The following is a 26,317-nucleotide window of genomic DNA, read 5'->3' as shown; positions in this document are numbered from 1 at the left end:
ACTTCTTACATGAGAACACAAATGGTATTTGAAATTAAGTTCTCTCAAGCAAGCAAACATTTTGGTATTGTTTCTGTCCATAGGCAAGAGGACTAAGAGAGAAATATCTTTGGTTTTGCTTCTAGTACCTTTTTACTGATGCACTGAACATCTCTGAACAAAAAGGAGAAAGTCAGCTACCACCAGAAAATTAAGAGATTCTTGTGCCCAATGAAATGTTTGAAGACTCGGGGGCAGATACTTTAGTATAATGTGCTTGGGTAGATCCAGAACCAGAAGCCAAATCCTGCACCACCTTACCAAAGCAGTGCTAGCTGATGCACACTAAAAGAAGTTTTTCTCTCTACAAACCCAACACCATCAGCCCTTATAAGTTTGTGTAAACTACATCAAATTCAATTCCCAAAGACCTCAAACTGTATACTCAGTGGTTGTCATTCAAGCTCTCCCGACAAATAAATATGTATATTTGTTTATTTATTTCACTGTTCCCTAAAAAGAGTACTTAGCACCTGCCAGACAATGCTGAAACCACCTTTTAACTGAATGACACTGAAGAACTACAAACTGGGTTTATTCTGGCAAAGCATGAAGTAACAGAATAGAACATATAGATGGAAACAAAAAGTGGGGGCTGAATGCATTCAAATCTAGCTGGAGTTAAAGCTAGCTTTTAGCTGCTGAACAGTTGTTCCTATTCCTTTAGCAGTCTTCTTTCTTGGAACTTTCCAGCTATCCAATTTTATGAAGGACTGTACGATATAATCAGCCTGAAATGCTGCTTCACAGAATCAGCTCCAGCAGTTCTCAGCCATTGGGACTGAAGGTCAGAATACAAAAATTACATCTTCCAAGCACTACCTTATATCATAGGAGTTTTGACCAGAGTTTCTCAAGATGTGTGCATCACCAGGAGATATCTGGACTCATTTCAGTGCAAAATACCCCTCAGAAAACCATCTTGAGGACTTCTCCCCCTCTGCTTCTCTGAGTCTGTAACTTAAGGAAGTATATCACACCGCAACACGTGTTAACCAATAGCTGCCGTGAAGACTAGGAAAACATTCCTCAGTCTATTTGTTTCTTTGTTACCTTCAGTTTTCAAAGAGCTCTTTGATATGGTGATTCTCCATTTCTGAACAGTAATGCCTGAAGCAGAGGCTAAATAGCATGGAATGCATTTTCTTTTCCTTTCCACGTTTTTCCTCTTCCCAGTCTACTTGCCTTCCCTGCAGCTGCCACAAGAAAAATTTAAGAGCTACTTTAGCCCTCTGGGCTCCCACTGCAGGAGGCAGGTGGGCTGGTGAGAGGTCGATTCCTGCCAGAGCCCATCTGATGGGCCCAGCCTCCTCCTTGGCATCACACTTTTCCCTCTCTCTCTCTCCCTCTCCCTCTCCACTCCTAAGGCTGGATGGAGCAGGGTGAGCTCTGCTGGAGCACGGAACACAAGAATGAATTACTGCACTGAGCGTAATTAGGAAGTTGGAGCGAGGAGCAGGCTAGAGCATGGGAATACATATATATGGAAGATATATCTAAGTCTTCTGGATACACCTCTAGCTCCTGGAACTGTAAATTGTGGGACACTAGGAAGCATACCATATGCTTGCTGTGATCTTATGCCCTACCCTCAATGTCTTCTAGTCACAGGGGAAGTCAGAGCAGTGATGGAGATCCTGTTGCTCTGATTAAAGTGACCATCCTTACGACCCTGTGAGCAGGGGCAAGCGGATCAGAATGGGGAAGGACAAAAACAGCCTTAGAGAGAAAAATAAAAAGCCAACTTATAAAAATCCAAGAGTTAACCTAGTAGGATGTCAGTTTATCAACAGCATAGGCACACCATTATCAGCAAGGGGGTTTACATCAACAGAGAACTCAGTTGTCTTCCAGGAACATTACTGTGCTATTTTAAACACCTTTTGAGCTTCTACGTGGCCTGTAAGCTTGTCACTATGCTTTAGGGAGCATTCATTGCAAGGAACCTTGGTTGCATGAAGACCTCCTTTAGTCTTCAGTTTGTCTTCAGCATTGCAAACAGAGCAGTCATGACAAAAATTGGATTTGAAAGTGGACGTGCTTGTACTCTGTAACATGACTTTCAGTTCCATTCACACATCCCTTAGACAACTTCATCACATAGATTAAATATATTAGATTCAAAGACAGGCTACCTATTCTTTTTAAGACACCCTTTGACAGCATGAGACTTAAAGGCTGGATACAGGCAGTGACTATGGTGTAAGAACAGCTACTACAAAACCTCAGAACAGAAAAAAAAACATAAACCAAACCAGAGAAAACATACTGGGGGGGAATGCAGAACTGCCCTTAGATTATAAAAACTGTTATGAAAAACACACTCTTCCCGTTATCTGTAAATGCCTCAAATAATCTGAATAACCTGTGCAGTTATTTCTGTTTCAGATTTTCTTTCAGTTCTGTAACTTGATAATGCCACAGAAATCCAACCTTCCTGCATAATACTTTCTATAAACTATCCCTCCCCTACGCATCACTCAAATATTTTCATTCAGTGCCATAACCTGTTCTCAAAGAGCCATGAAACACATCCTGGACCACAATCCTGCAATCCAGCATCCTCATCCAGAACCTCATCAAAAAACCCATTTATGCCAAAGGAAGGCCACCCATTTATTTCACTGCACCATTAAACCACTTCCTATGACTATTGAAAATTGCCAAGTTCACTTATAACCACAGCACTTAGTGCTACTAAACCCAGGAAACATAATGGAAATACTTACATCTATTAATAGACCATTAAGCATACCGGGAAAAGATGACCTGTGGCTGAAGCACAGTACTGAAAGTCAAGAAACTAAGAGTAAAGCCCTACTCCCTCTTCCCTTTAGGACAGGGAAAGGAGAACCAGCTCATCCATCATTTATTTTGGAAGCCACAATTGGTTTACTGTTTATTAACATTTTAAGGGCCCAAACAGCAGGTTTTCAGTCCTCTCCCTGAGGTCTCTTTCCCCAGACACAGAGTGGGTCTGTACACACACACACACACACAGGCGCCACATTCAACAAAAACGAGGGAATGAAAATGAGTGGTGAGAGCAGGCAACTCGCCAGCACAGAAAGAAAGCACTTCCCATTAGCTGATACCACCCTCCTGAGGGAAGGGAAATTAAACCCCTTTACTTAAAATATGTAAAATCACAGTAATCAAGCATGGGTAAACACTGCAATATCATCCTATTTTCCCTTCTGGGATAAAAGGAAAGGCCCTTCTGTGATTTGCCATGTAGCCAGCTTAGTAATATGAAAAAATATTTTTTTTTCCGTATGATTGGATTTTTTTAAAAATTAGGTTTATTTTACTTACAATATAATTGTATATTGAAGTTTATTCCAACTCAGTAATCAAGGCTAGTTTATTCAGCCTGGAGTATTCTTCAAACTATCACTTGATTTACTGCTGAAGTGAAAAAGCAGCAGTGCTCTCCCTGGCTAGGCAAGGGGAGACCCCTTCAGCACTCTTGCTGTAGTTAACAAACCCAGGCATGCCACACCACCTTAGGAAAATTTGTCTGTCTTTTCTGATCAAAGCCACATTAAGAGTTTCAGTATTCCACCACACCTACAACCAAAATTAGTTGCAAACTACAAATATGTGAATGAACATTTTGCTGAAATAAAGAAGAGCTCTGCTAGCTTCTGCATGGCATGAGACAAGTAATTTGATAATTCATACGGATTGAACCAAGCAAGGCATACTTCCAGATCTTACCTAATTGAAACAAAACCACAATACGTCCTCCAGCATCTGGCATTAAAACACACAAAACAATCAGCTATACTAGCGTTACTACTATTTTCTTGAAGATTTTTTTAGATGCTCTTACAGTTGCATCCACAAACTGATACACAGTATTTTTTATCCAACACATCCTTTTCTATCCTATCAAAAACCTCAGGCAGAAGTGATAAATTCTAGAGCCTCATTTTATTGGTTAAAATCACTGCTAGGAAAAAGGAGTATCTAAGAGAAATTATTCAACAAAGAAAAGTAGCTTTATGAAGCTTCACATGCTTTCTTCTTCTAAAATGGTTGGATGCACAGTTCACCAATGATGGTGCTAACGTTATAGGATGTAAAATCCGTTTTTCTTTTTCTGCAAGCAGACGCATTAATGTGCACATGGGGCCAACAGGCAGCCAGCTCTGGTGTGAAGTACCAACTCAGAAGGCACCTCAGACTAAAACACTCATCATATCAAACCAAGTTAATACATATCCAGTGGACTGGTCCTCTTGGAAGGCAAATGCAAGCACACAGGAATGACTTTACAAAACAACAGATGTAATTATTAGTGAGGGGTTAACTTCAAAAGCTTGAACAATTCATCTATTTCTATACTCAAAGTACAGAAAAAGGAGAGTTTCCAGATTTTTCACACATCAAAAAAAGAATCTGAATGCCCAAGACTCCGCCAAATATGTATTTACTCTTGTAATGGAAAACAGAAGGTACAAGAAGTTAAATATTATATAATGCACAGGAACAATCTATTTTGTTAAATCACCACAAGAAATTTAGCTCGACGTTGTGTTTTTCAAATTATCCCAAATGATAAAAGCACATATGTGTAACACTGGAACACAAAAAGTTGCAGTTTCCATATTGTAAAAGAATTAATTTAACAACAGTGAAACATTAATAAGAGAAGTTTGCTACTGGCACCTTTATTTTTGCCAAGAAAAATAGTATGAAACCACAGTGAAAGAACAAACTTTGGCACACTGAGAAACAAACAGTTTAGTTTAAAGCAAAATGACTTCAAAGCAAACAGCTATCACGGTGCAACTGTGCAAACCCTGCACAACATCAGGAATTCTTCTAGTCATCACTGCTTCAGACATTCTCACCAAGAAGTGGCTAAAAAGCCAAGAGGAGCCTACCTGCTACATAAATGAAATTTATGCAAAGATCACAGAAATCCTTTATCAATCTCAGCAAAGTAGACGTTTGTCTGCAGCACCTTAATACCACAAGAATGATCAGCTTCCTCTTGATCAAAGGAAAACAGACACAAACACATGAAAGCAGTAGCAAAAACTGCCAGATATTCGAGTGCAAAAGAGAAACTGATGCCCCAGAATTTAGGGCAAAATATTTCCACACAGTTTGGTAAGCAAAAATTATATACGCAAATAACACAGAAAATGAAAACAAGCACATACTTCACAAGACTTCATATCACAGAAGAGACAGATATTAAACAGCTAAGGAAAAGTGTAACTACTGTGGATGATTCATCTAATAGTTACAGGAAGAAAATGAAGAAGAAAAGTAAGATGTGACCAACAGGCATGTTAATATATTAATTTACTACATCTGCAGAAAGCCTAAAACATATATACATTATGTACATACATGCACAGAACACACAAGACAATTCAAAAGCAGAAGCAATTCTGTATGAAACATTTTGATTACTGTAACTGCAACAAGAAGTACTTTACTAACATCCTTACAACACTCAGACCTGCAGAGTGCTGCTGGGTGTTAGAGTTTTAGGATCTTGACAGTTTCATGATACAAATGAAGAAAAGAAAAAAAAAGTACATTATTTGAATTACAGGCACAAAGTCTGGCAGATGTGTTACAGTATTTTAAATAACGTAACAATAACCTTTTTTCTTCCATTTTAACCATTAGGTAGATTTCCATTTTGTGAAACTCACTTACCTCTTACCTTTACACCCCCACACTACTTCATCATTCATCATTGTAGAGATAAAACACAGTGAAAGATATTTCTAAGTATCTATCTAAAGCCACTCCAGGGTAATATTATGCTGTAAAATACCTCCGTGCTTAACCAAGATTTCAAGTCACTTTCTTCACTGGGTAAGCTGCTTGAACACAAGTATATTAGGAAAACTAACACATATCATGCTCTTACATGTACTAATTCCAGCCACAGAAACTACACAGGTAATATATATCAAGTTGTAATGGCAATACCAAACACAAGTCAATTACAGCAAAATAACTCTGACATTATCTAAATGTCATAAACCATGCAAGTTAAAAAAAAATAAATCTGTTGCAGTACTGAAAGAATTTTGCTTTTGATTAGTGCAATAACCTTGGCTGAGTTACAGCATTACTACTCCTTCCATTATTTAAGCATATTATCCAGATTTTCCCCCTCAGCCAGTAGGAAAGATTCACAAGAAAGTTAAATTTGACTGTGTAAAACAGGTGTATTTAACATACTTACTGACCCGAATCACTGTACCACAGTACACTGATTGCCAATTATAACCTGTCACACACACATCACCTGAAAGGTAACTAGATCAAACAGGACCTAGAAGATATACAGACCTCAAACAACCCGAAGTTATCAGGCTGAGAACAACTGTGAGAGCCAATTAAAGGAGAAAGATGGAAGCAGGTAGGCGACAACTTGAGCTGGCTGTTACTCAGCACAGTTAGCATTCCCATAATTTGCATTAGTTTCCTGATCAGCTGCATGTCCCCCCAACCTGTATGATGCAGTTATTTATAAAAATTCTATACAAACAATACTTCAAAAAAACCCCCAACACAACACATAAGTGGATATAGAACTTAAACTGAGAATAACTGCTTCTAGGATCTGCTCAACAGCTTCAGCCAGTAATAAATGAAGGGCCGAAAACTGCAATGCCCTATTAGAGAGGGGGTGCAAAAAGCAGGTTTCATGAGGAGTGGTCAAGATAACTGGAACAGAGAAGAGTCAAACAAGCTACACATCAATACTGACACTGGGACCTTCTGACAGAGGTGAAACACACAAGAAGGCAGTAAGATTTTTTTTTCATCACCTGAACAGTCCATAATTAAACAGAATTAAAAGCCTTGCTCTTACTTTTCTGTAGCCTTAAAATGCATTTGTAAGTGAATGATAGATATGAATAAGATTTTAAAAGCATTTCCCCTGTCAGCTTTGCTCCACACACATTAAAAGACCAATAACTAAGAAAGTTATAATTGCATTTTATTTATTCATGAGACAAAATGTGCCTTACTACATAAATCTTCATATAACATCAACATGCAGGATATATCGTTTCATTTACATTAAATATGTACATGCTCCTTCAACTAGCATGTCTAGAAATAATTACCTAATATTAAAAAAAGCATCCCTAATGCCTTTCCACTGCTATGGATACACCAGTCACTAAAGCAATAGTAGATATGTGACACTATATAACAATGTCTTATAAACACTAAAGTTTTCAGATGCTTCACTTTCGTAAAATGTATATTTCAAGCAATATACCTTCCTTTTATTTCTGCAATTTTAGAATTCAAAGGCAAGGGTTTTTTTCACTGCAATTTAATGAAACAGTTGGAAAGGGATCTGACTTTTTTTTGAAAGGACAGAAGTAAAGCCTGTCAGTGTTACAGTATTTTAAATAATAAAACAATAACCTTGAGAGGATTTAGTGTACTAAACTGCTCTGAACTAAACCCTATACTTGCAAATGGTAATGTCACATGAAAAGCAGCACATGAATTAACCTTGGGGATAAACAAGCTTGAATGTCCACATATGAGAGAAAATAATATAGTACAAAAAAAAAAGTGTTAAGTATACTTTCTTTAAATCATTTTTGCCGATAAGAAATCATTTGGAAAAGCACTGCTATCAAGAAACACCCACACATTATTTTTTAAAGAAATACACACACAAACTCTCACACACACTGTTTTTGTGATATACAGCCTAAGCTGGCACAACACAGTCTTTTCTTAAATACTTTCAGAGCTGACCAACTTTTCTCTAAGAAAAAATATATTTTGCTCTGAAAACCAAAGTGTTCAGCATTTCAAGCTCTCAGAATATACATTAAGCAAATTTCACTGGGCAGCAAAAGTGAAGACATTCAATACTCACCAGCTTGTCCTTCAAATGCTATTTAGTCATTACCATTACTACAGCAGCAATAATGCCTACATTTTGGTCACCTAACGCCCTCCCTGACAAAAAGATTCCTGCAGTGTCTTCTCAGGCTGTAGCATCTCTATTATTTGTCACATGCCTTTGATTTTTGGCAAAGAGCTCTGCAAAAACTATTTGCTTGTGCCACAGAGTTTTGCTACTTTTTGCAGAATTATAAACCATTGAACAATAGTCTCTTCCCTAGTAGTCAAGAGATGCAAATACCTTCCCTTACTGCAGGCTTGTTTGTTACAGCTTGATCTGGGCAGTCTGAAGTGACGGACAGGCTAAATCTGGTGCCTCACTTTCACTGCCATCCTACCTTCAGCACTGGAAGACACCAGCGACCAAAACTCAGGTGCTATCAGAGAACTACAAAGTTTGGGAAGGGGGAAGGTGGTTGCAGCCACCACCCGCTGCTGGGGCAGCACACTTCTAGGGGGCAACACAGTGGGAGGGAACATTTTCCTTTGGAACACCGAGGTAAGATTCTTCCTATCCCTATGAACAAGATGAGGACTCCAGGACCAAGATGTACATACAAACATGTGAATTAAGAGAGCATCATTTCCCCCATCCATGTTAACAATTTGCATTAGTAGCTGTTGTGCTTGTTACAAAATTGGTAAACTGGGTCCCCCATTCTCTGCTGCAAGAGATCCAAATCCCATCCACAGTGCTGTCTGTAACCACACACACAAAGACAATCTTCCACACCTATTACCTTTTACATCTATTATCTTCTAGCAGCCAAGTCAAATAAAATAACAGAGTTGACTGAGACCACTCTATACTGCTGTGCTTGGGCATTAGTGTTCAAACGTCAATGCTTGACCACAAGTGATTACACTTGTTCGTTTGATATCATCTTTAAATTATACCACATGGTGCCTTTTCTATGGATTCTCAATCTCATACAGGGTGAAAAATAGATGATGTCCTGATCTATATAATGATCAAAGCCTTTTTGCAACATTTGCCTCTGAAGTTAGATAAAGCAGGAAAATACAAAAAAATAAAACATCTGGGAAGAGTACAAGTGAATATTGGGCAGATTTCCTTAAGCTTTAGAAAGAAGGCAAAAAAAAAGTCACAAATATAAATTTTGAGCATTGTTTTTCTCTCTTCTCTTTCATGTGAAACATGAAAAAATGGAGACCCACGACCTAGAAGTGCTTAACTGCAACTGCTTACAGCAGGAGCTGTGACTGCTGGGCACAGGAGGAAGGCAACGAACAGCAAACACAGGCATTCCCAGCTCCCTCCTTGGCTCCCCACACACTGTTACCTCAGAAGAGTCAAAGACTCAGATTCATCTTCCCACTCCATAGATCTGGGATAATACTACTTCCTCATCTCCCAAAGCAATTGCAAAGCTACTTTTAGAAACTACAGTGGCTGAGGACAAGAGGGAAACTAATTCCCTCTTACACCCCAGGTTTAGATGGTTTGCCATCCACAAACCAAAGGCCCCGTATCAGATAATTAAAGTAACAGTATAATGAGCAGCTGCCTAACACCTTAATCACTGCTCACCTCATAGTTTGAACCAGGGAGAGGTCATGTGAAGAAAAAGCTGCCAGACCCACCCTAACACCTACACCGAGGCCAGGAGCTAAGGTCACAACCACCAGCCTTGGCCCAACTAGGTGCTGGGGGAGTTGATCCCATGCCACATGCAACTCCACACACCGCAGCAGCCTCCACCACCTCTCACACACCCTTTTTGCCCTCGGAAATTAGAAGTTATGTTCACCGAGCAACTAGGAGGGACCTTAACCGGAGCCGTGCCTATACAAGGGCTCGGAGTGAGGCGTTCACGCTCGATACCAGCTCAACCAGTTTGCTGCCCGGGTTGGCCAACCAGCACAGGCAGGCCCAGGCACCGCTGAAAATTAGGTTTATAAATCGCTCCCTCGCCGCTCTCCACTTCGGGGCAAAACCAAGCTGCCGCCCTCCCCGGCAGCACCGCCGGCGGTCGGGGAAATCGCGGCGGCACACGCGGCTGCCTGCCGAGCCCGACCCGCCGCACAAAAGCCACCTCATGGCAAACACCTCCCGCACCACAAAGGCGGCACCAGAGGAAGGGGTACGCCGGGGGCCTCGGGCGAGACCCGCTCTGCGTTCCCCCCAGTTCCCCCCGCTCCGTCAACCGCCGGCTCCCCCCGCCGAGGAAAACGCGCCTCCTCCCTCCGCGGGGCCGGGGCTGCCCCCCCTCCGCGCCCCACGGCGGCCCCGGGCCCGGCCCGAGATGGCGGCCGGACCCTCCCGCCGCCGCCCCCTCAGCGCCGCGCCGACCAGCACCTGCCAGACGGGCGGTGGAGTGACCCTCGCCCGCCACCCCCCTGAGCTCTGGCAGCCCCAGCCCGGGGCCCGAGGGGACGGGACAGCGTCGGGGGCAGCTGAGGGAGGCGGGCGGGCGAGCCGCCGTCCTCCGGCACCTTGCGGGGCCGCAGGCTCATCCCCTACCTGTCGCCCGCGGGTAGCTGCGCGCAGCCCCCGGCTCCGCCATCTTCCTCGGACGGTGGCCACCGCCGCGTCCTGCCGCCGCCGGGGCTCGGCTCCGCTCCGCGGCGCCCAGCGGCCGCCGCACAGGCGCACTGCCCGCCCCGCGGCACCTGACACGGCGCGGCAGGCGGGGAGGAGCGGGAACAGGAGTGGGGCCGGGCACGGCAGCAGCCCGGTACCGCTCAGCGGCGGCCCCGCGCCCGGTGCCGCCTGCGCGGGGCGGGGCGGCTCCCGCGCCGCCAGGTGCTGCCGCTGCCCCGCCCCGCAGCGCTATGGGGAGGGGAAGGGAAGGTGGGTCCCGCCGGCAGCCCCTCGGGAGAGCCTGGCCCCACCCTGCCCCCCGCGGCAGCTGCGGCGGGCAGCGCGGCACCTCGGCCGGCGGGACGGGGAGGGCCGGGCCGGGCCTGGCCGCGGGGCGCCGCCGGTTCGTGGGGGGAAGGCCTGGCCCGCCGCCCGCTTGTCACTTCGCCCCACGGGGCCGCGCACCGTCAGGCGAGGCGGCGCGGCCGGGCCTGTGCGCTGGTGACCCGGCACGTTTATTCGGTTTATCTCGGAGAGCCAGGCAACGTGCCCTCCGGCTTTCCGGCAGGTTCTGCCATTTTTTCCAGGTTTTTCCAGAATTTTCCATCCAGGAGGCTGCGTGCGCTGTTCACAGCTGCACCCCGCCTCGGTGGTGGCACTGAGGAAGGCACAGTGTGCCCTCCTGGTCCGGTGGCTGCTCGCCATTCCCCCCAGGGCCGTCCCCATGCACGGGCCAGGGGATGGCCCCGCCGCAGCAGTACCGTTTGGTACTCAGGAGAGTCGTCTTTTTTTCTCCTAAACATGTATATGCTAGCGGTCAAAAAAACCCCAGAAGTTTTAACACACAGCTTGCAGAGCTGTTTTGCTCCCACTTTCCTTTTTTTTGCTGCTGCTGCTTGACCATGTGGAGATGCCACAGTGGTACAGGAACGTGCATGGCCCTTGGGGCAGCTCCTGCTCCACGGCCTCGAAACCAGTTGCCAGAACTGGTGCTAGATGCCAAATACCTTATTCCTCATCTTCAATGCCAGTTTACCAAAATTGAAATTTAAGACATGTTTAAGCCTCCCACTTCCCATTCTTAGTCCTGCTGTTCTTTTTGACTAGCAATTATATTCCCATTATATTCTTTAGCTGAAAATACAGACCATAGTCAATATAAGGGGGTGGAGGAGGAAAGTATTTTCCTTTTTTTTTTTTTTTGTTTTTTTGGACAGCATTTGTTTTGGTATTCCTGATGTGTCTCCCAGTAAATAGCTATTTCTTTTTAAGTGCGAATTACTCTGTTGGTGTGCTGGTCAATTTGTCTTCCATCTATCCATTCAAGTGGTGTCCTCCTGTTTGGGTTCACACACCTCAATAAAAATTGAACTAGACAGATTTAGTTTTTGTTGGTGTGTATAGTAACAATTACTCCTAATGTTGCCTTCTCAGTGAAAGACTTCATTTTTGTTGTTTATCACTCTGCCAAGTTTAAAAGTGTCAATTGACACTTTTCATGTCAGCTGTTTCTCAGGGTAAACTTCTGTCAAGGGGCTGCGCTTAAAATTATTCTACCTGTCTAAAGATGAAATTGTGCTGTTTTGCTCATGTTACAGAAGAAAAATCCTACCTGTTTTACTGTAGCTGTGCCTCCTGGTTTCCAGGGGCTCCTTTGGCAACAAAACCAAAAGGAAGGCTCTCCTCTAATCTTAACTGATCTTTAGCCTATTGGTGCCTAACAAACACACGCGACAGAACAGCTGGTCTCAGTGTGAGTTACATGGGCTTAGCGCTGAGGGAAACGAAACAGAGGATGAGTTTGCAGGACTGGGAATTAGGAAAGCGGGGAATGGATGTGGGGGATACAAAGGGACAGGAAAAGGTGGAGGAGTATGGCCACAAGCTGGGAAGGGGGTATGAGAGTATCTGCAGGGAGGGTATTTGGGCAGGAGCTGGTGGCTGGGTAGAGAGGGACGGACAGAACCACAGGAGAATCTACCCTGGGGAACGTGAGCTTGCTAGTGGTGGCTCTCAAGCAGTCATGAAGCCCGTAAGTGTAGCGTGTCACACAGGGAAATAAGTAGTCTCCTATGACTGTAATTTCCTCTCATAGCTGGCTCACAGCCTCACCAATATTCAGACGAAGTCATGCAGTGAAAGAAAGATTTTAAAGTAAACTTAAGGAAACTGTATGGAAAAGATTAAAGCTCCAAAGACAAAAACCTCCCCCGTATTATTGTATGTAGTATGTGATATGAGTCAGTTTTTAAATTACCTTTGTGGAGTGTTTTTTCTGCAGGGCTTCTGCCTCATTCAGTGCAAAGGATGTGTTTAATTAATGTATAGTTCTTCAGTGTTTCTCTTCATTTTCATCATGTAAAGTAGAATCTTTCATGTCATATTCACTGTACATTCTTCAAATCTTGCCTTCAAGGCAGGCTAATTAATTTTCATGATGGCTTTCGTGTAGTACTTTCATAACTCCTTCAAGCATTAATAAATTTAACTTTATAACAGCCTTCTAAGTTGAAGTAGTGCTATTATCACATTTTACACACAGGGTAAAACTAACAAGGTAAAGGATCTGGAGTTGTCCATAGTTGTTTGTTGATTCTTTTACATTGTAGAGGTTGGTAGGTTGTTTTAAAGCAGGAAATAGTGGGTTTAATACAGTATGCATCTACCAGCGTCTAAGAAACAAGACCATAACTGTTCTTTCTCAGGTCTGACTTTGAATACTTTATGGATCTTTAAGCACCAGATGTAGTGGGTTACTTAGAATCTACAAAACTTTGATATGCACTTACACCCTGGAGTCAGGAGCTAGTTTCAGGCATATCTGTGTATCCTTCTTTATGACAGATAGAGGAACTCTAGAGAATTTTTTAATCTTCAACATTTAAAAAGGAAGTTATGAACTGTTTAATTTTGCCCATACTTCACAGAACAAGATCATTTTCTTGACAGTAGCAGCTAAAGGGGCTTTTCTAGCTGTGATGGGACTACAGCCAGTGTCTGCATGGTTAGAGTTGGAGATGTCACCATGTCCCTCTCCAACGCTCCACCCCCCACCTTGCTCTACTGTCCCTTCATATCACACTAAAGGAAATAGTCCTAGAGGCAGCATGTCACCAGGAGCCATGTGAGGCTCCACTTTTGAGTGAAAGGGAAAGGAATACATAACCCGACAGCTCTACAGCTTTGGGGAGCTGAGGGATGGGACAAGGAAGTTTCTCCTCACCCCCAGGATCAGGAGTGTGAATTATCACAGCGCTGTCTGTGAGGGCAGGGAGACGGGCAGGGAGAAGCTGTGTGTGTGCTGGGCTGTAGCCAGCCTCTTACCAGGTCTTTGGCATGAATTAAAGGCAATGCAAGAATTCTCTTAAGTGCAACTTATCTCTGTAAGGCCCATTGCATTGAGCCCTCTGATTGGGAAGGTGTTTTATTGCAGACACTGGTTATTCTGCTTTCTTCATCTGATGCCCAGTTTGTCCTTCTGTGAATGAAACTCTGGTAATACTTGCTCCAGATTGTTGTATTTTAAAGTGTTTTTCTTTCTTTTATGGTGTGTTGTGCACTGTTAAAATCAACACCATTTTGGGTTTCTTCTGTGGAAAAAATTTTTCCCCTCTTATGACACATTTTCAGCAGGTGCTGTATTTAAACAGGTCTGTGCAAATATTCATACATGATCTACAGTAGGTGTTGGTCAATGTAAGTCAGGGAAAATCTCAGAGGTAAATCTGCAGAGAGGTAAAGTCTTAAAGTCAGTTCAGGATTCAGGCAGAAGGAAGCTGGAGGGACTGCTAATTTTGCCACCTTAACAGACATTAAAATAAAAATTGTCAAAAGTGTAAACTAATTTTGAAAAGCTTGGCTTCTTTTTTCAGTGTTTTTTGTATCTTGTGGTTGTATCTATGGGACCAAAGCCATCTATCCCTAAGAGTGCTTCTGAGGGAAAACAGAATGGTGAGCCCTGAGCAAACTGGCCAAATCTACAATGTAACAAATCTACAGTGGTCCAGTTTCTGCTCTATTTCACCATTTTGAATCAATAGCCAACAAGTTGAGAACCCATAAAAGTGAGGTAAACAGAATGGCTGCCCGTAGTATTTCAGTTAGAGCAACTGGCCCAGCATCACGCAGACACTGTGTGCCAAAGATGGGAAATCCAGTTCTCCCAGGCAGTATTTGCCTGCTTTAACTTCGAAATCATCCTTCCTTTTCTGAAACTGCTTCAAGTCCAGTGCCTCATAACTTCTGAATGAAACTGAGTGCTCACACCAAAGTATTTTTATAGACGATACAAATTCATCTGAAGAGAAGTACTCCTCTTGATCAAGTAATTTCGTGTCCTCCAAGAAAAACACAACATGACTCTGGAGTTAAAAAGAGTGTTTTAACACATATATCAGAAACTGAAGAAAGGTGGTGGGTATAACTAATTATAGTTATTCCTGATTGTTGAAATATTAACTCACCAACTTAAGCATTCCCCTAAAATAGATTATAAATCATAATTATACTTAGAGAGTTATCGAGAAATAAGGTTTGCAAATGACAGAAATGCTCATGATCTAACTGATAAGAAATCTTCCTCATGAGGGATCTGTTTTACACAAAAAATTCATGGGCACTGAGTCAATAAACTGAGACACGGTATAATAACTGAGAAAATCTTTTTTTCCCAGTCGCTTGAAACCTTTCTATAAAATGTGTTGGTGGTGTCAGTCTTGAAGCTAGATATCAACAACAAAATGGTGCTCTGTTTCAAAACCACAGGTTTGAAATCAAAAGTCATGGCTGTATTTCTAAAGGACTTCTACCTTTTAGTTATGAATGTTTTTATAAAATATAGCTGAGTTTTTCCTGGCGAAATGGCTTTGATTTCTGTTTGTCTCTTGCTGTCTAAGAAACCATGGGCAAAATATCCGCAGAAATAAAACTATCTTTTTAAGTTCCCTTGATTGAAGAGCAGGACCAATGTGCAGCTCAGTCTGGCAAAGTCTGAACTACATCTGTCTGCTTTATTTTTGTGTACTTCCATTGCTAAGAAATGTCATTCAGCGAATAATATCAGCCTAACATTAAAATAATTTTTAGGATTAATCATAATGCATTGTTTTTGTGTTTGCCATTTGACGTGCAAAAAGTATATTAGTTCTCCTCCATGGGAAAATATATATTAAAAAAACCCTACATTGTTAAATCCACATCTTCTACCTCTACCCCAATATCCTGTGCCATATATGATTTTTTTATACTCCCAGAATGCCTTGAACTAGGGGCATATTCTCACTTGCCTCATACATTTATATTATCTTTTGATGTTCAGCTGGAGCTATTTGACTTGGAACAGGTTGACACTAATGGGGTCAATCTTCACAAAAATAGGTGAAAACAGAGAAAATGATAGGAACTCTCTCATCACCTTGTCCTTCGTTATTTACTGACGGCACAGGCATTTTAAGTCATGTACAAACATAGCCCTGCCTTACACACCCTGCTTTACTGAACACAGTAATGGGATAAACAATAGAGGAATGCAGCACAAACCTATTTCACACCTGATTTAAATTGAATATTTTTTCATCAATGTCTCATTGAAAGGGTGATATATATTATTTCTCCAGTTCTTCCGTAAATAAGACCTTCCTATCTACCACCAAATACCTGCTCTTCTCCACATTCAAAACCTTGTGAAGCACGAATCTTAAGAGCTGTGTTATTAATTGCTTTGCAGATTTATGGCCAGGTATCATTGGGGATATAAACAAGTTAGATTTTGATGAGTTTTGGATTGCTTTTGATTCTGGCATTAAACTACAGGTACTTTACTGCAGTATTAGGCAAAGAAAAGGCACAAACTCTGTTAGCTTTTCATGCTTTAACAGGATGTGACACAGTCTTAGCATTTGCTGGGAGAGGCAGGAGAAGATAAGTCTTGCTTAGGAAGGAAAGAATGTCTGCCCTGCAGCCATAGAAACGTTTCTCCATTTCTCTTCACCACCTGCTGAAGTGATTGATATTTGCCTGAAGGATTTGAAATTATTTGTAGTATTTTTGTTTAACTGCACCAGCGTACTTTGCCAGGAGGAGGAACATTCCTTCCCCAGCAGTACATCTATTCATATAAGTGAAGATTATGTTATATTCATAATATGATAGAAGGATGGACAGGAACATATCTACATCAGATTGATAATGGGCTGTTCTCAAGGTTATGGAATATCAAGTCCTAAGATATTTCTACTCTGATTGAATGCCTAAAATAGCATTAAACTAATTAAGTTTAGTTAACATTGAATAATAATTATACTGCATCAAATTGCAAGCAGTCAGCAGAGAATTAGTTTTTTACTTTTTTGGTTAAACTAGCATCCTGTGTATGAGAAATTAAGTCACCTTGAAGGGAAGGGAGGTCATGACTACCATGGGGATACAAAACCTCTGGAACATACAAACCGTGTAGGTCCAAGAAGCTAGGTGGTCTTGAGACTACATAAATTTATGAGTAATACTGTATGTGCACAGAGGACTCTGCCTCACACTCACTGTGGGACCATTTGCATGCTTCGTGCTTACCCCTTCACAAGTCCAGTGCCTCAGCCTTTCTGAGCACTATCTGTAAGATAACTCTGGGAGAGACATAATAATTGGAGGAGAGAATTCAGTGTGGCTTAGGTCTGCTTTCATAACTACCTATTGGGAATCTACAACAGACCCAGATGTGACGTAAGAATATACTTAATACCTGCCCAGCATAGGAAAACAGAAGTTGAATTCTGATTGCTTTTTTTAAAAGAGAGAGAAAGAACATTGTAAAAGATGAGGATTTTATTTACTTTCATAATCAGTTTTCATTCTTCCTTAACTTCCAGAGACTGTGACATTTATTCATGTATGTGACTTGGCACACTCGAACATAGAGAATGTGACACTGGTCACAGTGATTCTGTGGTTGCTTCAAAGGAAGGTAAATCAGGCTATGCCTGTAGATGCTTACAGCCTAAAGGTCTCCTGGTTACTAAAATGAGATCGGTAATTTTGAAGCAAGCAGTGTTTGAAAAATGGTTGAGCTGAGCATTAAATCAATAGGTATAAAATATTATAGTGAACATTTTAACACAAAAAGGGTCTATTGACAAAACTTGTTCATCAAGAATGAAATGGATCCTCAGGCTGAGCTCCGCTGACTTCAACACAGCTAGAAAAAATTACACAATCTGAACAGAAAAATCTGTTATTCCTGTTTATAATGTATAAACACTCAGCAAAGAAATCTTAAATATATATTCTAAAAAGATAAAATAACAACTATACAGAAGTCTCAGAGATGTACTTAGATAGTTGTCATGCATTTCAAAACTTGAGTAAACATCAGACATTAATCAAACATTAACTTACCTTAATTTCACACGTTAAAGATCACTCCCCTGTACAATGAAGGATCGATTTTCTGCCTCCCTGCCAATCTGGCAATTCATGGAACGTGCTGCTTCCCCTAGATTTGAATTTTATAGGAATTGTAACAAGCAAACATAGTGAATGGAGTTTGTAAATGTTTACAAACCTCTGTAGCCAACATAAGAGACCTGGTAATTGCTAGTGGTTAATAAAAATAGGCATAACAGATTCTGTGGAAATAATGTAAAGGACAGTACCAAATGCATAATGTTGGTTTTGCAGTCATTTAGTGTCTTTTTGATAATTTAGTCTTCCCACAAACACACCCCTTGAAAATCAGGTCTAATTATGTCTAGTATGTATCTTGTAATTTCCTTTTTTTAAAAATTTCTACTGTTTATCAGAATGTTCAAAGTTTGTTTTTAAGTTAATTTGTGATAATTATGAGAGCAGTTATTTATTTACTCTGCCTTCAAACTCAATTTGAAGATACAACCTGATGCAACTAACCCAACTAGTTGGAAAAAAATTAAGATGGCTAAAACCAGTGTTTCTGTCAATGAGAATTTTGCCACTTCAGAATTTCTTTTCATTACGAATCAGTTAAAAATAATGGAAATTACTTACTTGTAGTTAAAAAATGTTTAAGGATTCTTCATATTTCTTCCTAGCCATATGATAGAAAGTTTTCATAGCACTCTTGCATATCTTGTTACTGCAGTGTAGTATCTGTTAAGACATCTAGGAATAGGTAGGTCTTCCAATCTGAGGACTTAAACTTTTCCATATTTATAGTTACTAAGGGTACTTCTTTTCTTTTCCAAATGACATGACAGAGATCAGCATTCTTGTCTAAAGCCAGCCCCCAGGCTCTCTTAGGTACTGCAGGCTGATACTTCAGTACAGTATTTTTTATACCTTTCTTTAAATGATTTTAACTCAAACATGATCCATCTTATACATACCATCCCTTTTCATTCTCTGAAGTCATTAATGCATAACGCTATTTCACCATCTTTATTTTTCTCTTCTAGCTTTCCTAAATGATACATATACTTCCATCCTGATATTCCAGCCACAACCAGAAACCCTCCACCGGCCTCTGTATTACACATTCAGACTCAGTTGTTCTGGACTCTCTGTTTTGTTGTACCAATATAATAGCTTCATACTGGCCACCACAAGAGGCTAATTTTTACTTTCCCACTCTGTATTAGCTAGCAAGTGCTCTTATCGGTATTGGCACTTTCATTCCTCTGACCCTCTGATATTTCCTTCTTACTACATTATCATCACGCAGATTAAATGAGCCTTTCCCAGCTTTGTTCCCTACTTTTACATTTAAGCTCTTATCAATCAAATTAGCCTTGATCCCAGTCCAGAACTCAAACTATTCGGTGTATGATCCTCTTACAAGAATGTTTCCCAGTGGCAGAACAACCCTAAACCTTCCTGTAGGGTACTCTGTTGGTATTCACTGTCTAGTTGCATCTTTCCTCTAAATCTTTAAAGACCAGAAGAATTCCATTCCATTTTTATTCATATTTGCATTAACCACATTTATCAGGGTTGTAATTTCAGACATCTTTTCCATGTCTTCCTACTAGCAAACAATTGCTTCTGCAGCAGGAGCAATTTTCCCATGTTCATTCATGAGTCTTGACCCGCTGGAGCAAAAGTATGCAAGAGTCAGAAAGCCCATCTCCTGTGTGGTTTAGATTATCCAAACTAAATAAAATTATTCTAATACCTTAAGTAAACCACTACCACTTAACAGACACCAAAAAAAACCCCAGTGTTAGGTACTTAGCGTCAAAACCAGGAAGGCCAAAGCCCAGCTGGAGCTGAGACTGGTTGGCACTGGTTGGAACAGGGCAGATTCTGTGGGAATTCTAATTGGAAAAGCAAGTTCAAGGAAAATGGGCTCCTGCTGATGGAGGCCCCTAGTGACAACAGGTGTCAGTGAAAAAGCTGATTAACTCAGCGCCTTTTTTCTGCTTCTGTCTTCACATCCAAAGCCAACTCCCAGACCCCTGCCTGTACAGGCACAGTCGGGGAAGGAATGGGGCAGCCAGCAATGGGGGAGCAACAGGCTAGAGAAACTGGATGTATTCAGATCCATTGGGCTGGATGGGAATCACCCCAAGCTACTGGAAGGCCTGGTGGGCCTGAGTGTGAGGCTACTATCACTCTTCATCTTTAAAAAAGGCAAGAAGGAGGACTTGGGAAAGTCATGCCAGTCAGCTTCACCTCAGTCAATGGAAAGATCAGGGAGCACATAATCAGCAATTGTCAACCCAGAAAGGCAAACCGTGTTTGACCTGCCTCATTGCCTGCTGTGATAAAATGACTGGCTCTGTGGGCAAGGGCAGAGTGGTGGGTGTAATATAGCTTAATTTGAATTTGACTTTTGACACCACCTTCCCCAGTCTTCCCCTCTGGAAACAGCAGAAGCATGGACAAACAGACTATTCAGATGAATTGAAAACTGGCTGTAAGGATAGCACTCAATATTTGGCTGGCAATTGGCAAAGCACCCTGGGGTCAATACTGGCACCCATATCAAATGCCTTCATTAACAACCTGTCTGCAACACAGAGCTCATTCTCAGCAGATCTGCTGATAACTAAGTTAGGGGAAGTGGCTGCTGATTCATCCCAGAGGACCCTGAAATACTTGAGGATTGGACAGAGACCTCATGATCCTTATAAGAAGTATGGAGTTCTAACCCCATGATGGGCACAGGCTGGGAAGTGGCTGGCTAGGTCGTAGTCCTGGCGGTTACAGTGCACACTGGGTTGAATGTGAACCTGCGACATGTTCTTCTGAATGAAGCTACATACTGGGTTACATTAGAAGTGTGGCCGGCACCTAAAGAGAAATTTGCTGATAATCTCTACTTGGTACTGGTGAGGCCATACCTGAAATAGTGTTTAGCTTTGGATACCTCTGATCAAGAGGGACATGGCAAAATTGGAGAGAGTTCAGTGAAGGGCTACTAAGGTGGCTATTGAGGAGAGGCTGAAGGAGCTGGACTTAGTGTGGTAGAGAAGGAAGGTAAGAAGTAAGTTAACATCAACCTACAACTGTTTGAAGTATTATTACAAAAGTGACAGAGCCAAACTCTTCTTGCTACTGCCAACTGGTCTAACAAAGGACAATTGCCATAGTTTACAGCTTGGGAGGTTCAGACTGGACATCAGAAAATAAAATCAACAAGAGGGTAGCTGGGCACTAGAACAGGTTGTCCAGAGAGGTGGAGGAATGTATGTCACTGAGGCTTTTCAAGACTCGGGCAAAGCCAAGAGTGACATAATCTAGTGCTGAGCTGGTCCAACTCAAAGATAGCCTCCACAGGTGCCTTCTAACCAACATTTTTATCTTGCAGGAGGTCTCAGGTCTTCACAACAGCTTATTATTAAAGCCCTATTATTCAAATAAACTATTAACTTGTTTGTTTTCATGAGCGGTGGTAGAAGATTGTCGCCTAGCCTGTTTGAAGAGAGAAGATTCAACAGATGGGAAACACCATGTTGAGTTACGTAACTGAGACAACACCTCTCATCAACCCACTTTCTGGAGTTAGAACTATAACAAGAGACTCTAGCTAAGGAAGGGCATAAAGCCACAACTTCTGCTCCACATCCCTCATTCCCTTGCCCTGGCACTCGTCCACCTTTCTGACTTACTTTTGTCCTCCACCACATTAAAATCTAGATCTAGACTCAGTTGCTCCTTCTGCCATGTCCAAAACAAAGAGAACTTAAATTACTAATTAACCTTTTTCTGGCCTACTGTTATCAAAGCATTATACAACCTCTTTGCTTTGTGGGAAATGCTTTGGTATAAATTGACATATTCTGCTGTGAACTATATCAATTTCATACTTGTCAGCCCAGTAGTTTCCCACACTGGGAAAAAAAGGTGTGTCTTTCTCAATTGCATTAAAGTTTTTTTTCTCCATCAAATTCTGAAGATCATAATTTTCCTTTAAATCTGTGGACTGCCATTGCCTTTATCAGTTAGGAATAAGTTGCACGTGAAAGACAATTGCTTCTGAACAAAATATAAATTTGCCAGTTCTTCAATATAGCTTGACATGATGGAGCAGATCAAATTGTAATAGTCCATTTGATGCTTAAATCTTAATAGAAAGGTAATTTCAAAATTATGATTCTGCCCTCAATACAACAGAGCTATAGGGCACCCTCTGAAGCAGAAGAAATTGAAGCAACTAGACCTATGAATGAATGTTGGTCCTACATCTTTGACCCTCTGTGCTGGCCATAGACTTCTGTTCTAGCAATGCTTAACGGTACAGGGGAGAATGCTTTCCAAAGGGCATGAATCAGATGGACCTGCATTCTTGGGGATCTAAAGAATGGAGGGTTTTTGATACTTGCAAGAGGCAAGTGGCCATGCTAATGAGAGTCTACATGATTTCTATAATCTTAGACAAATAACAATAAGGTCATTTACAGTCAATATGATTTTCAGGTGTCACCACTAAAAGAACTTGCTTTACCGTATTCAGGGGAACACTAATCTGCTTGTCTCCTGTTTAGAGGTGTGGGACCAACCCTCAGAGGGTAGTATATATCCATATATTCTACACATCTGAATTTTTCCTTTTTTGATGGATTTGACCTTGGATCCAGTATTCTAGGTTTCAGTGGAGAAAGGGTACGACATGATGTATCTAAAGGACAGGAGCAGAGCAGCCATACTTGGAGAAACTAGAAGCAGAAGACTCCTGATGGGATGCACCCAACGCACCTACGAGTGCTGAAAAATCAGATATTTTGGTTTATAATGTATAAACATTCAACAAAGTAATCTAAAATACATATGCTAAAAAGGTAAATTGATGTAACTTTACAGAAGTTTCAGAGATGTATTTATAGATCGTTGTCATACATTTCAAAACTTGAGCAAACATCTGATGTTAATCAAACATTAACTTACCTTAACTTCAAAGGTTAAAGATCACTGTCATGTACAATTAAGGATCAGTTTTCTTCTTCCCTGCAAATCACGCAATTCATGGAATGTGCTGCTTCCTCTAGGTTTGAACTATGTAAGAGTGTGGTGGTTTAGTCCCTGCCGGGGTCTGAGACCACGCGGCCGCTGCCCCTCCCCCACAAAGGGAGTGAAATACAAAGCCCCAAGACTGAAATAAGGAAAGGTTTAATACAACAGTGCAATAGCAACACAACCAACAACAACAATAACAATAACAGTAATAGTGATAGCAGTGAACAGAGCAAAATAGCTACCAAATACAGCAGTTTGAAGCACGATGTACAAAACCACGAGTGCACCGCGCTCCGCGCCAGGAAAAATGTGACCTGCCAGGATGTGACATCCGCATGGTATCTGAATAACCCGGCTAGAGCTCCCCCCCACTGCTGGGGAAACTTAACCCTATCCTGGTTAAACCAGGACAAAGAGTTATAACATCATGAAGCTGATGTCATTGTGAGGACACTCTCACTAATCTCTGAAAGGTGGAGGTGATTGGGGAGATTCCTGGGGACGGGAAAAAAGCAAAAGTTACTGCTGTCTTCAAGAAGAGCAAAAAGGAGGATCCAAGAATCTACAGGGCAGGCAGTGTCACCTCAGTCCCTTAGAAGCTGGTGTTGCAAATTATTTCCAACCCTATTAAGGATAAGAAGGTGTTGGGGAGTAGTCAGCATTGATTTACAAAGTGATCATCATACCTCCCTTATTATGAGATGATACGAATGACTTGGTGGAGGAAGGGAGAACAGTGGACATTATTTATGTTATTTATGTTTTATTTATTATTTATGTTGAATTGAGCAAGGCTTTCAGCACTGTGTCCTATAACATTCCTCATAGACAAACTGATGAAATAGGTAAATGGACAGTGAGGTGGATTGAAAACTGGCTGAAGTTCCAGGATCAGAGTGTTGTGATCAGTGGCATGAGGTCAAGCTGGAGGCCAGTCACCAGTGGTGTACCCCAGGAGTTAATACTCCTCGACATCTTTGTTAATGACCTGGATGGTGGGACAGAGTGCACCCTCAACAAGTTTTCAGACGACACTGGGAGGAGTAGGTGATACATCAGATGGGTGTGCTGCCATTTAAAGGGACCTTGACAGGCTGGAGAAATGGATCTACAGAATCCTTCTATAGTTCAAGGAAGGAAAATGCCAAGTCCTGCATCTGAGGAGAAAAAGTGAAGTACTTGAGGATGTACTGCAACAGTGTATCTGACCTCCTTTTTCTTTTGTGGAAGTCCAAGCAACAGAAGTCTCCTTTTACCTGCGTTTTGCCCTTGTCTTATGCAGATCCGGTACCTGATCCAGCAGTACAGTAAAAGCTGGTGCTGTTTGAACCACCAATGACTGTTGTTTCCATTTGTGTGTCTGTGACAGTTGCTACTCAGCCATGGAAGAGGTCTTCAACTTCTGACACTTAGAAGACTGATCTGAAGCTAGTGGTATGTCTTAGACTCTTTTCTATTAAATATTGCAGATGGAAAACTGTGACTTCAAGGGTTTGCTGATACCAAGGCGGTGACAAATAATTATGGCCTTTGAGTAGATACAGGTAGCCAGTTTAAAATGGGGCTTGAATAGACAGGCTGTCAGCAACAACAGTGAAGTTATTCCAGCAGTTGCACTTGTTTATTTCCTCAGAAGGCACCTCCCTAGAAGAAAGGCTGCGAGCTAATTAAGTAAAAAGATGAAGAAATGATCCTACAGAACAAACACTCAAACTGATTATAGACTTAAGAAAAATACTTTGTTTAAACATGAACTTAAAAATAATTCCAGAACCTCACAACTCAAACAAGTACACCTCTGAAGGTATGAGAAGTATGTCCTAGCCTCTATACTAGCATTCACTTTTCTCTGCTGGGATTCAGTAGATATAAATCAGACCTTTGAATCTTAGCTGGAACTTAAAAAAACAAAACCACTGAAATAATAGATAAAACCCTTTCCATGACCATCCTATGCAGCCAATCCCTTTTGGCAACCATATAGTTCTGACAGAAAACAAAACCAAAAAAAAACTTTAATAGAACAAAAATTGGCAACTGAAAGTTGAAGAAATCTTAGGAGGGTAGCCTCAAGACAAAATAACTTGAATTTAAAAAAAGTCCCAATCTAAACTTGAGAGATAAGCACATATAAAATTTGTTATCTTGTGGAGGATTCTTTACCTGGTTCTGAAATCTGCAGTGACAGTCTGAATCTCACTTACTCTCCCAAATATGTTCAATGGCTATTAACAAAACTAGCTTCAAAAAACGCACAGTTGAAAAAAATTTTCAAAAATCATTCACAGGGAGTAATTAAAACATGATAATTTTTTTTTCCCAAAAAGTTTTCAGATCTATCTGTGGTTATGACAGTAACCAGTACCATAGTCCACAGTGCAGTTTTCACTAGAGGTATAGGCACATCTGACTGCACTGAAGATAAAAGCTAGTCTTAAAAAAAAAAAAAGGAACCTCTAAATTTTTATAATACCTCTCAATTATATTTTTTCACTTCGTGCAACTCCTCTGCTGAGAGAGTCACTCAGTTACCTTCTCTATCAGGGAAGTGAGTCAAGAGTTCTTGGATTCTTGGAGGTAAATTTGAGTCTTACGATTCAGATCAAGTGCTCCAATGGCTTGGTAGTGGACAAAAAAAAATCATACGCCAGATGCTTGTTTCAGTCTGCAGTGAAGGATAGTTATGTTGAAACTGCATTCGAAATACCACGTCATTTTGGGGGTCCCCAGCATGAGAAAAATGAGCGAGTCCAGCAGGTAACTAACAAGACTGCTGAAGGAACTGGAGCACATGATACTGAGGAGAGGCTCAAAGATCTAGGTTTGTTCAGTCTGTGGGAAAGAATAATGAGGGGAAATCTTACTCCTGTCTGCAACTACGTAATTGGGGTGGAGGGGAAGAGAAGAAAGAGCCAGGCTCTTCTCAGTTGCACACTGTGGATGAACAAGAGGCAATGGACACAACTCAGAACACAGAAGATTCCAATAAGATGCAAGGAAGTTATTTCTTTTTAGCCATGAGGTTGTTCAAACCCTGGAACAGGTTTCCCAGAGAGGCTGTGGAACCTCCATCCTTGGAAACACTCAAAAAGCAACAGGAAAAGGCCGTGAACAAACTGCTTTATAACTGGACCTGCTCTGCACAGGAGGTTGGACTAGCAACACCCGGAGATGACTTCCAACCTATATAATTCTGTGAGTCTAACAACTACTTAAGGCCATGATTTCCTCAAAGTCTTCAGATGCTTTACCAGCTTACAACAGTCTTCATACCTCCACTGCTTTTCTCACTTCCAAGTGCCTTTCTCCTTCAGCTGGGCAGGCACTAATGCAACCTGAACAGGGGAAGTGACCCAGCCTAAAAACAGGTTTGCAAAAAAAAAAAAAAAAAAA

The 26,317-nt window shown here is 41.5% G+C and overlaps 1 protein-coding gene and 1 long non-coding RNA gene across 6 annotated transcripts in view; both read right to left on the bottom strand.

The window, feature by feature from the left end:
• Positions 1 to 10,684, bottom strand: part of MAP7D2 (MAP7 domain containing 2) — a 93,683-nt gene extending 82,999 nt beyond the window's left edge. For all 5 annotated transcript variants that reach the window (XM_074858667.1, XM_074858666.1, XM_074858669.1 and 2 more), the window contains exon 1: positions 10,442 to 10,684. Coding sequence is in view for 4 of the 5 variants with exons in the window: in XM_074858666.1 (XP_074714767.1) it covers positions 10,442 to 10,484 (43 nt within the window). In the remaining variant the exon portion in view is untranslated. The remainder of the gene's footprint in view (positions 1 to 10,441) is intronic.
• Positions 10,685 to 17,335: 6,651 nt separating this feature from the next.
• LOC141939272 (uncharacterized) lies at positions 17,336 to 22,969 on the bottom strand. Its single transcript, XR_012627536.1, has 3 exons — positions 22,856 to 22,969; positions 18,518 to 22,675; positions 17,336 to 17,987 (listed from the first exon to the last, which is right to left on the bottom strand). It is a non-coding gene; the product is annotated as an uncharacterized LOC141939272 (long non-coding RNA).
• Positions 22,970 to 26,317: the final 3,348 nt, after the last annotated feature.

Source organism: Strix uralensis, chromosome 2, assembly GCF_047716275.1.
Source record: "Strix uralensis isolate ZFMK-TIS-50842 chromosome 2, bStrUra1, whole genome shotgun sequence".
Lineage (NCBI taxonomy): Eukaryota > Metazoa > Chordata > Aves > Strigiformes > Strigidae > Strix > Strix uralensis.
The sequence above is the reverse complement of the archived record's forward strand: the minus strand, read 5'-3'. Positions and strand labels throughout refer to the sequence as shown.